The sequence below is a fragment of the Gekko japonicus genome, unplaced genomic scaffold (assembly GCF_001447785.1).
Source record: "Gekko japonicus isolate JY-2015 unplaced genomic scaffold, Gekko_japonicus_V1.1 scaffold501, whole genome shotgun sequence".
In the NCBI taxonomy this organism is placed as follows: Eukaryota; Metazoa; Chordata; class Lepidosauria; order Squamata; family Gekkonidae; genus Gekko; species Gekko japonicus.
The window spans coordinates 488,079-502,517 of record NW_015175985.1 but is presented as its reverse complement, the minus strand read 5'-3'; the positions used below and the strand labels follow the sequence as shown (position 1 = coordinate 502,517).

Genomic DNA, 14,439 nt, shown 5'->3' with positions numbered 1-14,439 from the left:
TCCACCCGGAGCTTAGTTTGGGCCTTCCCCCCCCCCGCGAGTTTCGCGGGTCTTCTTTCTTGTTCTGTACTATTTCTGATGAGGACGATATCTGATCTCCCCAGCCCCAGATCTCTGATCCATATAGCATGGCTGGAATTATCTTACTCCCATACAGTTTAAGAACTGGGTCTACCATGCCTCCCTCCGTAGAGAAGTAGAACTTCAGTAGAGCCCCCAAATTCTTCATAGCAGCTTTTAATGATGTAAGGTGGGGGTGCCAGGAGAGAGTTTCAGAAAAGGTTAAACCCAGATATTTATACGTGCTGCATTGTTCGATCTGGGTGCCAAGAATGCTCCAGGTAGATTTCTTTGGCTGTTTCCTAAAAAACAGAACTTTTAACTTGGCATAATTTATTCTCAAGCCTTCCGTATTGCAGTATTCACCCAATTTATTCAGCAGAAGGATTGGAACCTTATGTTGTCCAATGACCGGGGCCATATATTCACTACCTTCTAAACTAGCTATTATGTCATTTAAATACAAGTTGAACAAAGTGGGGGCTAACATGCAACCCTGTTTCACCTCTTTCAGCACTTGGATATCCTCGGTGAGTAAGCCTTCTCTCCCAAACTTAACCTTTACATTGGTATCACAATGTAGCTGGCTTATCAGATATACTAGCCACAGGTCAATATTGATGTTCAAAAGCTTCTGCCATAATCTACCCCTATCTAAAGAGTCAAACGCTGAAGTCAGGTCGATAATGCCTGCATATAGGGCTTTTGTAGAGCCTCTAATGGCCTCTGAAGCCAAGGTATATAGAGTTCGACAGTGTTCGATGGTAGAATGACCTTTTTTGAACCCTATTTGGAGGGGATGGATCAAATTATTATCAATAACATAATCCTCTTAATTTATTTTTTAAATGCTTACTATATAGTTTAGAGGGAATTGGCAAAAAACGAATTGGCCTATAGTTGCCTGGCTCGTTCCGATCCCCCTTGTAAATTGGGACGATGATACTCGTGGTCCATCCCTTTGGAAGTATACCCGTTCTGTCAATTAGGGTGCAAAGTTTCACTAACATTGGTAGCCACCAGTCAATATGTGTTTTAAAACACTCTGCCGGAATCAGATCTTCGCCTGGAGATTTACCGCTGGGCAAAGATTCAATTAATGACCTCACTTCCGACTCTGTGACTGCAGGCCAAGGAGTTGTGATGGGTGGAGGGATGTTAACCTGATTATTCCTACCCTCACCACCAGAAACCTTTGAAAAATGCTCAAACCATGCCTCAGCCTGGATACCAGGATCCTTTCCCAGGTTTCGACACCCACGACCTATAGAAATCAGGTGCCAAAATCTGCCCTCATTCCTACTATTTGCCGCCTCTTGGAGTTCCGCCCATAAACGAGCAACGGATGCCTCCTCCTTTTTATTTAGAAGATCTTTATACTGACTCCTTGCTGTACTCAGAATCCTAAATGATTCTGGATCCTTGACCCTTCTAGCTATTCTATTACATCTCATCAGATATCTTTTAGATTGTACACATTCTCTGTTAAACCACTCGTTTTGGGGGGTAGAAATTGACTTAACAGAACTCTCCTTGAGGAGTGCAGATTTTAAACATTTCACAATTTCTTCATAAATGGGGATCACATTGGAATTCTCAATTTTTAGGTCCAAAAGTTCCTGAGTAATTCCCTCATTAGAAGGAACCTCATGAACTAATTTCTGAATATTAGTCGACCATTTAGGCCTTTTGTGTACTAAATCATCTCCTTTGGGCTTATCAGGTGCCCTAATTGTTTCTTCCGAGCAAACTAATATTGCATGCAGTGGATTATGGTCACTATGTAGTGCATCTTTCACTTCAAAAGAGTGGATTTGTTCTAAAAGATCCCATGAGACAGCTACAAAGTTTATTGTACTTGCATCCCACGTAGAAATATATGTATAAGTCCCCATCCAATACCATTCAATACACACAGATTTAGCTTTGGGAGAAACTCCAGGAATATTCTACCAGCTCTGTTAATAAGCGGATCCTGGAGGATACGTCCACCACCAAGGAGGTTCTCATTAGGCCCCCCCTCATCCTCATATTCACTGGCTGAAGACCCTAGCCTGGCATTAAAATCACATCCCAAAATAAGGTGGGCATTTGGGTGTTGGGTCGCTAATCTTTCTAATAATTCAAGTAGTTTTTCCCAACACATCTCGTTACTAATTCCTCTTAAACTATTAGGGGGCAGGTAGACATCGCTCTTATAAATAAAAGCCAAATGGTGGTGGCACTTCTCTAGAACATTCCACACGCTCCAAAATCAGTTCGCTCTCTGTCATTCGGAGGGTCTCCCTATCCACTGGCTGCTTTGCCTGAGTCCTGCCTTCAACATTCCTCTCCCCCCCATAGCCAGTCAGAACACAGAGGTTATTTGCATATGCAGCCTCATTGGCCTTTGCCTTGGAACACAGAGGTCGTTTGCATATGCAACTTGATTGGCTTTTGCCTCTAACATTCTAAACAGTTTGCTGTTCTGAGGTAAAATGTGTCCAATCTCCAGGTGAGGGCTGGAGATCACTCAGAATTACAACTGCTTTCCAGATGGCAGAGATCAGTTCCCCTGGAGAAAATGGTGGGCTCTGTATCCTTATATGCTGCTGACGTGGCCCCCGTACGACAGCCAATGTGACGTAGCAGTCAGGGCTTCAGAGCATGGGAGAGGCTGCAGGTGTGTGGGAGGTGGAAAGCCGAAGAGTGAGGGGAAAATAAAGGTAGGTTGATGATTGGCTGGGAAGGAGATATGGTTGCCAACACCAGGTGGGAAATTCCTGGAGATGTGAGGGATGGAGCCTGGAGACGGTGAGGTTTCAGGAGGCGTGGGACCTCAGACAGGTACAAAGCCATAGACTCCACCCTCCAAACCAACTATTTTCTTCTGAGGAACCATCGTTGCCAATCTCCAGGTGGGGGCTGAAGATCACTCAAAATTACAACTGTTCTTTAGGTTGCAGAGATTAGTTCCTCTGGAGAAAATGGTGAACTCAGTGTCATTATACCCTGCTGAGTTCGCCACAGCAAATTGACACTCAGTGTCCAAGGCCGGGGCACCCGCCCAGAGCCTCTTCCTAGAGGCCATTGTATTTATTTCCACAACGGACCTTTTTCCTAGTTTATACATAAAAGGCTTCCCCACGGGGGACCTCTGACCAAACGAGCCAGCACAAAATTCTCACAATCATGAAGAATAAGCTCTACCTCCATCTGTAGGGTTCTCTTAATTGCTGTTACAAGCCCCCCGCAGCCCCTCCCTTTATTATGGAACTTGGTGGCAAAAGCATTATACAGCCTTCTAGGCTAGTGGTGGTTGGGGCCTGGGCCCAGATCTCCTGAAGCAGTATAATCTCTGAGTCGCCCAAAAAACTTTTAAAGTATGGATCCTATTGTTTATTCCACCCCCCCTATTTTCCATGAAAGGAGCTGTCATGACCGCAGCGGGTTGCCATCTTCTGCCGCCACCACCTTGGACTTAGGTCCCTTGAGAAGGCCCAGGGTGCCCTCCCAAGCCCCTTCAAATTGCCCCTTTTTAGCCGAGAAACGTAAGCATGATGACCAGGCAGAGAAACAATTAAAAGGGTTTATTATTACAGTACTGGGCAGGGGAAAAACAAGACAAAACAAGGTGCTTTAAAATACATAACAGTGTTGAAAGGCCAAAAGAAACACAAAGCTAACCTATTACAACAAGAAGAAGAGATTGGATTTATACCCCGCTCTTTACTTGGAGTCTCAGAGCGGCTTACAAACTCCTTTCCCTTCCCCTCCCTATAACAGACACCCTGTGAGGTAGGTGGGGCTGAGAGAGCTCTTTCAAGAACTGCCCTTTCAAGGACAGCTGTTATCAGAACTACGGCTTGCCCAAGGTCATCCATCCAGGTGCAGGTGGAGGAGTGGGGAATGAAACCTGGTTCTCCCAGATTAGAGTCCGCACACTTAACCACTACACCAGTTTGGGGTGCGGACGGACCTCAGCAGGTTACAAATCTATGGAGTCCATTGCCCAAAGCCGTCGTTCTCTCCAGGAGAACTGATCTTGGAACTAAATCTTCCTTCTTATTGCCCAAACTTTGAGCATTGGTACATGGACACCTGAAGCTCCGCACCTTTGGCTCTCTTAGACCCAGCCCTCCCAGGTGATCCTTTGTTGTTTGCTCTCCTTCATTTAAATCCCTGTTTTGGTCATCTGTTTCCCCTTGCAGTGTCAATTTAAAGCCCTCTTGATGAATTTCTCCAGGTTTCTGCCAAACTGTGGCCCCGGTCACACGGGCCAGATATCGCGGGGGGGGGGGGAGGTGGGGCGGTTTGCCCCAGAGCGAACTACCGTGCGGCAGCCAGATCAAACGTCCCGCCGACGTCCCGTGGTTGGGGGGAGGTTCTGGGGAGGTGCCGATCATACATCACTCCTGCGGTGCAGCAAAGAAGCGTGTCGGCGGGGTTGTTTTTTTTTTTAACCCAAGTGTTCGCATGCTCCGTTTGGTGCTTGTGCGCATCCCGTGGAGACTTGGAGAAAAAAAACTTTTCGCGACAGGACATGGGCGGGCACCGGATGCCACCGAAAACGTGATCAGACGCCCGCCCTTGCCCCGTGGTTTCCGGAAACTAGTACCTCGGAGGTACTCGTTTTTTACCCCGCATCTTCGGCGGTAAGCCTTGGGTGTGAGCCACGGGAGCTCTATGCTTCCCAGATGTGGCGCTGTGATCGCGCCCGGAAAATCCGCCTATCTTCCGTCTCTGTAGCGTGGCTAATGCTCCGTGTGACCGCAGCCACATATTCCCTGACCTTGACAGGTGAAGTCCATCTTGTGCTAGTAGGTTGTCATTCAGAAAATCTAGCCAATGGTCCCGGAATCCAAATCGCTCTTGCTGGCATCACCAATGCAGCCAGTGCCGGCAAGAGCTCCATTATCGTCTGTTCCCATCGTATTCCCCTTTTTTTACCCCGCATCTTCGGCGGTAAGCCTTGGGTGTGAGCCACGGGAGCTCTATGCTTCCCAGATGTGGCGCTGTGATCGCGCCCGGAAAATCCGCCTATCTTCCGTCTCTGTAGCGTGGCTAATGCTCCGTGTGACCGCAGCCACATATTCCCTGACCTTGACAGGTGAAGTCCATCTTGTGCTAGTAGGTTGTCATTCAGAAAATCTAGCCAATGGTCCCGGAATCCAAATCGCTCTTGCTGGCATCACCAATGCAGCCAGTGCCGGCAAGAGCTCCATTATCGTCTGTTCCCATCGTATTCCCCTTTCAATGACAGGAAGGAGCGAAGAGAACACTACCTGTGCTCCCATTCCCTTCAGCTTCCTCCCAAGATCTTCATAGTCAGACTTAATGTTTTTGATGGTGTTCATGGCCATGTCGTTGGTTCCCACATGAACCATCACAAATGGTTAATGCTCTGTAGTTTGATGAGTTTTTGAATCCTGTTGGTAATATCTTTAACTAGTTGTAAGGCTCGTTGTTGGAAGAAATACAATGAGCTCTGGAAGGAAGCTTCAGGTGAGTGTCCCGACTATGGCTGATGGGGCAGCAGAGGGAAGGGGAAAATAGAGGGAGGCAAGCCATGTTTATTTCCTTCTGCTTAGTTGTAAGGTAGGGCTGTCTCAAGTCATTTTGCTGCCCCAAGTGGGTAGTATGGGAGGACAGCCTCATGGTTACAGGTATGGTTCCCTCCAGCTCTGACTTATGTTGATTTGGGGTTATGTAGTGACGCTAAGATAGAAAAGTACCTCCTCCAGTGCCATATCTTCTGGGTTCCAAGGGTCTGGAAAGTGGTTCCATAGCCAGTTACAGGGTTGCCAACACTGGATTGGGAAATACCTGTAGATTTGAGGGGTAGAGCCTGGAAAGGGCAGGGTTTGGGGTGGGGAGGGACCTCAGCAGGCTATAATTCCATAGAGTCCATTGCCCAAAGCAGCCATTTTCTCCAGGGGAACTGATCTTGAAGATCTCCAGGTGCTGCCTGGAGGCTGGCAGTACTAAGGGAAGGGCCAGACCTGTAGATTTGAGGGGTACAGTCTGGGGAGGGCAGGGTTTGGGGTGTGGAGGGACCTCAGCAGGGTATAGAAGAAGAAGAGATTGGATTTCTATCCCGCCCTTCACTACCAAAAGGAGTCTCAGAGCGGCTTACAAACTCCTTTCCCTTCCCTTCCCCACAACACACCGTGAGGTAGGTGGGGCTGAGAGAGCTCTTTCGAGAACTGCTCTTTTTTAAGAACAGCTGTTATCAGAACTACAGCTTGCCCAAGGTCATCCATCCAGGTGCAGGTGGAGGAGTGGGGAATGAAACCTGGTTCTCCCAGATTAGAGTCCGCACACTTAACCACTACACCAGTTTGGGGTGCGGACGGACCTCAGCAGGTTACAAATCCATGGAGTCCATTGCCCAAAGCCGCCGTTCTCTCCAGGAGAACTGATCTTGGAGATCTCCAGGTGCTGCCTGGAGTCTGGCAATACTAAGGGGAGGGCCAGACCTGTAAAACTGATGGGTAGAGCCTGGGGAGGGCAGGGTTTGGGGTGCAGAGGGACCTCAGCAGGGTACAATTCCATGGAGTCTATTGCCCAAAGTAGCCATTCTCTCCAGGAGAACTGATCTTGGAGATCTCCAGGTACTGCCTGGAGGCTGGCAGTGCTAAGGGGAGGGCCAGACCTTTAGATCTGGGGGTAGAGCCTGGGGAGGGCAGGGTTTGGGGTGTGGAGGGACTTCAGCAGGGTATAATGCCATAGAGTCCACTGCCCAAAGCAGCCATTGTAATAGCTGGGAAATTTTCTGTAGGGGAAATGATGTGCTGTGGCTGGGGAACTTATCTGTTTTAATCCTGTTCTATTTTATTGCACAGTTGTGCTTATGTAAGCTGCCCTGAGCTCGCTTGTGGGGAGGGTGGGGTATAAGTGAAATAAAATAAATAAATAAATAAACGTTATTTCTGGTAGCTCTCCAGGCCCCACAGGGAGATTGGCAACTCCTGTGACCATTTAAGGGAAGATTGGAATATGTATTTTGGCAAGTCCAGTGACCGTTTAAGGGAAGATTGGGATATGTATTTTACCTCAGGACACATTCAATGACTCGCAACAACAAACTGTTTAGAATGTTAGAGGCAAAGGCCAATCAGGCCGCATATGTAAATGACCTCTGTGTTCCGACTGGCTATTGGGGGGAGAGGAACAGCAAACTGTTTAGAATATTGGAGGCGAGACTCAAGCAACGCAGCCAGTGGATAGGGACAGCTTCTGAGTGACAGATCAGGGAGCAAACTGATTTGGGAATGTGTGGAATGTTCAGGAGAGTCCATGAGCAAAACACAATTATTATACAGAGAGATTTTCGCCCCTGGCAAGCAACACACCTCTCAGGCTAAGGGGTCAGGCCTGGACACGTTACATTCCATACCCCTCAGCAGGGAGTCACCTATGACAAACACCTTTCTTTTCCTTCCAGTGCCGTTTCTTCGTATCTCCCTGTCCTCCCCTCTGTTTTCTTTGTTCTTGTGATGCTTCCACTGGCAGTGTTTCCATCTCTGCCTCCACCGCAAGGCCTGGAATCGATTCCTCAGTTCTAATTGCACGGAGTGCCATCTCGCTTGAAGCCTTTGGGGTCCTTCTGTGGCACTCTGAGGTGTCTTGTTAGGGCAGTTAACCACACTGTTGTCCCTTTGACTGGTCTCTCCTTCCCTACGCAGGACATCAAGACTTCTGTTAATGAACTCCTCTCCTTCCTTGATCTCATGGAGAGTAATAATTCTTTCCTCCACGCTTCGAACCTTCTCCTCTAAGAGTCCTGTCAACTTACACTTCTGATAAGTGTAGTCGCACACTCCCTGCAGGTGACTGGAAATGGTCCATTAGCATTCATCATCATTTTCCAAGTGGGTTAAAGACCCAGAAATACCTTAGTGTCCTAATAGACCCTGAAACTTAGAGAACTGACCAAAAGGGATAACAAGCACAACAATGTAAACTTTTCTTTACTACTTATGGGATCCCCTGGCCTGATCCTCAGGGCAAGAGCCCTTTAGCTCTTGCTCTTTGGCTCGCTCCTCTGGCAAGGAGGAGCCTTGCACTTCACAGCCCCCACCTCCTAACAGTCACAGCAACAGTAGCGTGCGGGGCCAGCAACCAACCCCAGGCAAACAGGCCCTCCTCTCTCAGCAACAAACCAGACAAAAAACACACGGAAGCAATCAGAAGCCTCTCTCCAACAGGCTCCAAGCACTCACCCCCCCACACAGCGTTTTCTCACACAGCAACCTCAGTTAATGCTCCCCAGCAGTGTAGGAAAAGCGGAAACTAACACTCATCTCACAAGCAGCTCTGTCCCAGCTCCTTCCTCAGCCCAGCTGACACAATTCTTATGAGAACATAAGAGAGGCCATGCTGCATCAGGTCAGTGGCCCATCCAGTCCAACATCCTGTGTCACACAATGGTGAAAACCCAGGTACCATCAGGAGTTCCACCAGCAGGGCCAGGACTCCAGAAGCCCTCGCACTGTTGCCCCCCCAAGCACCAAGATGGGACATCACTGCCCCAGACATAGTGCTCCATCTATACATTGTGGCTAATAGCCACTGATAGACCTCTGCTCTATATATTTATCCAATCTCCTCTGGAAGTTGTCTATGCTTGTAGCTGCCACCAGCACTTCCTGAAGCAGTGAATTCCATGTGTTAATCACTCTTTGGGTGCAAAAGTACTTCCTTTTATCTGTTCCAACCCGACTGCTCAGCAATTTCATTGAGTGCCCACGAGTTCTTGTATTTTTAGAAAGGGAGAAAAGTGCTTCTTTCTCAGCTTTCTCTATCCCATGCATAATTTTGTAAACCTCTGTTATATCACATCTTAATTGTTCTTTCTCCAAGCTAAGAAGCTGTAACCTTTCTTCATAGGGAAGGTGACCATCCATTTAGTCATTTTAGTTTCCCTTTTCTGCACTTTTTACAATGCAATATTTTTTTTGAGGTATGGTGACCAGTACAGTACAAGGTATTCCAAATGAAGCCACGTCATAGATTTATAAAGGGACATTATGGTACTGGCTGATTTGTTTTCAATCCCCTTCATAATAATCCCCAGCATAGCATTTACCTGTTTTATTGCAATCGCACACTGAGCAACATCTTCCATGAGTTATCTACAACAATTCCAAGATCTCTTTCCTAGTCAGTTACTGCCAGTTCGGACTTGATGAAGTCCGTATCTTCATAGTTTGGACTTTTGGCTCCAGTGCGTGTTAATGTGCACTTGCCCACATTGAAGCTTGTTTGCCACGTTGATGCTCATGTGCCTAGTCCCGACAGATCCCTCTGAAGCACCTCACAGTCCTCCCTGGTTCTCACCACCGTGAACAACTGTCATCCACAAACTTAGCCACTTTCGATGATGATGAGATTATACTTTTTTAAAAATGGCCATTATGATTAAGAAAACCTTACACATGAGAGATCGTTATGTCCTAAGAGCTGTTTTTAGCATGCGCAGAAAGAAGTCTTATGGCATGTTCGAACACGGCTTTACAAATTCCAGGCACCAGATCCTCGTGCCTAGAAAGTGCCTAGACATTTTGTTGTAGTGCTTAGTATTTTCGGCAATGATTTTATTGTATTATATCTTAGTGACCCTCAGGAGAAGTGCAAACTTATTATTTTAGATCAGAATATGTTTTGCTGCATGACATGTGTGTGAAGTTCATGCCATTGCTTGTTGAAATGTTACCTTTGCATGATTCAGAGGGTATCTGAAGAAGTGTGCTTGCACATGAAAGCTTATACCTTGAATGAAACTTCGTTGGTCTTAAAGGTGCCACTAGACTCAAACTTTGTTTTGCTGCTTCAGACCAGCACAGCTACCCACCAGAACCTATGATTCAGAGGTGGCTTTCTAGATCGGTTGCTTTCTAGACTAGCTCAACTATTTAATTAAGCAGAGTTTTTAAAAGCAGCAATGGAATTATGAAAAGGTAGGGAGAAATTAGGTTAGGGTTAGACCTTAGGTTTTTTTTCTGGTGATGACAGACATGGTAACCCCGTTGTATTTATATACTACAACAGTTTTGTCATAGCTTTTTTTTTTGTGCTTTCATGCCAATAAAGGTTTTGTGTTTGTTGTTGCTTTTAATAAAATTTTGAGAAACTGAGGAATTTAAGATTAGTTTTTGTAGTAAAAATAATTAGGAAACGTAGTCATTGCTATTTGTTGTTGTTCAGTCGCACAGTCGAGTCCGACTCTTCGCGACCCCATGGACCAGATCCCGCCAGGCCCTCCTGTCTTCCGCTGTCCTCTGAAGTTGGCTCAATTTCATGTTCGTTGCGTCGATTACACTGTCCAACCATCTCATCCTTTGCCGTCCCCGTCTTCTTTGACCTTCAATCTTTCCCAGCATTAGGGTCTTCTCTAGTGAGTGCTCCCTTCTCATTTGGTGGCCAAAGTATTTAAGCTTCAGTTTCATTATCTGGCCTTCCAGGGAACAGTCAGGGTTGATTTCTTTTAGGATTGACTGATTTGATCTTCTTGCAGTCCAAGGGACTCTCAAGAGTCTTCTCCAGCACCATAGTTCAAAAGAATCTATTCTTCGGCGCTTGGCCTTCCTTATAGTCCAACTCTCGCAGCCATACATGACTACTGGGAATACCATTGCTTTGACCATGCGGACTTTTGTTGGCAGGGTGATGTCTCTACTTTTTATCATGCTGTTTAGGTTCGCCATCGCTTTCCTCCCAAGGAGCAGGCGTCTTTTAATTTCATGGCTGCTGTCACAGTCTGCGGTGATCTGGGATCCAAGGAACATGAAGTCTGTCACCACTTCCACGACTTCCCCTTCTATTTGCCAAGGAGTGATGTGGCCAGATGCCATAATCTTAGTTTTTTTGATGTTGAGCTTCAAGCCCACTTTTGCGCTCTCCTCTTTTACCCTGAGCAAGAGGCTCTTTAGGTCCTCTTCACTTTCTGCCATTAGAGTGGTATCGTCTGCATATCTGAGGTTGTTGATCTTTTCCCCAGCAATCTTAATTCCCGCTTGTGATTCATCCAGGCCAGCATTTCGCATGATGTACTCTGCATATATATTAAATAAGCAAGGTGACAATATACATCCTTGTTGTACTCCTTTTCCTATGCTGAACCAATCAGTTGTTCCATATCCGGTTCTAACTGTTGCTTCTTGGCCCTTATACAGGTTTCTCAAGAGACATGTGAGGTGGTCTGGTACTCCCATCTCTTTAAGGACCTGCCATAGTTTGTTGTGATCCACACAGTCAAAGGCTTTAGCATAGTCAATGAAGCAGAAGTAGATGTTTTTCTGGTACTCTCTTGCTTTCTCCATAATCCAGCGAATGTTGGCAATTTGATCTCTAGTTCCTCTACCTCTTCGAAACCCAGCTTGTACTTCTGGCAGTTCTCTATCCACGTACTGTTGAAACCTAGCTTGTAGGATCTTGAGCATGACCTTGCTAGCGTGTGATATGAGTGCAATTGTGCGATAGTTTGAACATTCCTTGGCATTGCCCTTATTTGTGGGAAATGATTCTGGGTCCTAAGTTATTGGTCTGACTCCTAGAACCAAAGAAAAATTTTCAAGGGTCCCTGCCACACGGCAGAAAAAAAAACAGGCCAAAGTGCGGTTTTTAAAAGCCGCACCAAAATAGAGACACCGCGGCGGGATCCCAGAGATCCCGTGAGTCGTGGCGCCGTTGCTCCCCGGCACGATCAGATGCCGGGGAGGAAGCGACAGTCGGGAGGGGGAGGCTGCCGAGCTGCGCATGTCTGAGCATGCGCAGTTCGGCCAGGAGTCAGGGATGCGCCGGCGGAAAGACGCGCCGGCGATCCCACGGCCAGCATTGATGCGGCCTTTCGGAAAGAACCACCCCAGTAGGTGGTTCTTTTTTGCTGTGGATTTTGGGCGGAAGGGGTGGATCGGGAATGGGCACGCAATGCTTCCCAGACGTTGCGGTGGGATCGCGCCCGTTTGCTGCGGCCCTGATCTGTCCCTCTCCCAGCCCAAAACCTCTCGTGTGACCGGGGCCAAGGATACTGATTTACTGTGGAATGCTAAGAAGGTCTGCTTAGTTGGGCTTACTCCCAGGAAGGTGTCCTGTGCTGCTATTGTAACATAAGAATTGTCATCAGATATGTAGTGTTGGCATATATGTATGTATGCATGTGTGAATATAGAAGGAAAATGTGAACAGTGGCACTAACATGAAAAAGAATTGAAGTATATAACATATTCATCGTAACTATTGACAATAGATGTAAAAACTGATATTTATGTCAGCCTCTTGGACAAAGTTATTCTCAACAACACTCACTGAAGGTGATTTGTTTATTGAAGAATAAATATGTTCCAGCTAAGAACGTTGTTGAATCAGAACTGAGATTCTGGCGCTAACCCCCCCAATTATACTTGGTTCCAGCGTAGTCCCCTCCAATCACACTGACCATTCCCGCTGAACTAGCTTGCCCCTAACCCCCCCCCCCATCTGTAAATTATCCATTTGTTCTCTCAGCTAAGGCGGCAAGCAGGGAGACAGAGAGACAGACCAAGGCCATCTGGCCCGCATCCCTGGGAAAGAAGGTATCTTCAAGAAGTTACATGAGATGTATTGCCCTACAATAAAGCCATTCTCACTCTCACACATTCACACTCCTCCCTCCCCCAGAATTTCCCCAAATACATGGCAAACGAGTCAGCAAGTTTGACAATTAACAGTCTTCCTAGTTATATTAACCTATACACTTGTGGTTATTGAGAAATTGATTGTCTCTATCAGTGAGAAATTGATTGTCTCTATTTAAGCCCTGGCTTATAGTGTTAAAAATATTGAAGACTTCTGATTCAGTAGAAGAAGAATCGTCAGCAGCAGAGTGTTTCAGAGGGTTCCCACTGTTTCTTGCAGCATATCCTTATCAGGATTCTTCAAACATTTTGTTGACCTTGGACTGCCACCTAGTGATGGTTCAGTTTGGTACAACAAAAAACATTGGTAATAACTGAATGAGTATACTTCCACACCAGCTGCATTGTTGGAAGTTCATTTTGTCTAACAGAGGTCAGTAATATATACGGTATTAGTAGCCTTTGCTCTCTGTGTCGGAGGCTTATAATATTGTTAGTGTCTGACTGCATGCAGGATGTAACAGGGAAATACAAGTATGGCTCTCCTCTGGATACTTGAGGGGCTTAGTGTATGGTTGTAAGAAGAACTGAGAGAGGAGGGTTTTTTTAGTTCGTTTTATTCTGCAGCTGCAGTACTGAATTGCTTTAAAGTCATTTTGTGTGGTAGGTCTGTCAAAGGAACCTGGTAGAAGCTGCAATGGCACTTAAAAGCTTTCTGTCCCAATAATAGGTTAAGGTCCAGAAAGTAAGGTGAATGTATTTCCCTTCCCTTTAGGCAGCATTTGTTCCCTGAGTTCAAGGCACTTTAGCAAGAGGTTGGGACTGAAGGGTGAGATGGTTGGAGGTGGTTGCTCTCCCCTCCTTGTCTTTGAACCTGCCATGTGGGTTTCTGCTTAAGTAGAAGGAAGTAAAGTTTTAACCTTGATTTAGTCATTGGTTTCATTTTTAATGGCGCTTTCTTATTGACATAGCTATTAAATGCTGTTCAGAACAAAAAAGCTACAGTAGTTTCTATGTAGGGATGTATACACAGTTGACTTAATAATTTAGTTCAATGTTTTCAGATTTATTATTAATAAGATCAGTAAACTGATTATTTTCACTGAACATGCTTTTATATTTTAGTTATAATGAACACGTATCAGGAACAGCCTCACCTTTTGGACCCACATTTAGGTAGGTTTGGTTTTGTTCTCTCATGTAAACTTTTCTAAAATGTCATACTTCTGTTCCCCATGGAAAATGATTGAAGAAGTTTTGTACTCTAGTAAGAGTAACTTCTTCAGCGGGGGACATTTGATTCTCTCTGGCCAGCATGGGATCCCTCCTCCCTTTCCAGCAATTTTCCAGCAGCATTTTGCCATGTATGTCCAGTCTAATGATGTTGCTAGAGATGGTTCCCTGAAAAGTGAGAATCTTGGTGCTTTTTACTTCTAGGTATCACTTCCAGGTATCACTTGACTCCAGAACCTATGCAGTGGCTTGTCATCTTTCACGCCTGTCTCTCCTTTCCCAAAGAGAGGCTCAGTGCTAGATTAAAAGTATTGCACACCCTTCTTTTGTGCTACTTGCATTCAAGGTAGTGTCAAGAGACCGTCTCTGAACCCACTTAAAAGCAAGCAGTACAAAAAAGTACTGTGTGGTGCTTCCAATCCTGTATTCACTTTTCTCTTTGGGAAATAGGTCATGCCATAACTTTGAGTGATTGTAGAAACCTCTGGGTTCTCTTACTTCTCCAAAGGGGTGTATGCAAGCAGTGTTTTCCAGTGCTCTGGATGTTGAT

At 46.0% G+C, this 14,439-nt stretch overlaps 1 protein-coding gene across 1 annotated transcript in view; it reads left to right on the top strand.

The window, feature by feature from the left end:
* TBCD (tubulin folding cofactor D) overlaps positions 1-14,439 on the top strand; it is a 380,958-nt gene that overhangs the window by 5,468 nt on the left and 361,051 nt on the right. The window contains exon 3 of the mRNA XM_015426300.1: positions 13,782-13,832. Coding sequence (XP_015281786.1) covers positions 13,782-13,832 — 51 coding nt within the window. The remainder of the gene's footprint in view (positions 1-13,781; positions 13,833-14,439) is intronic.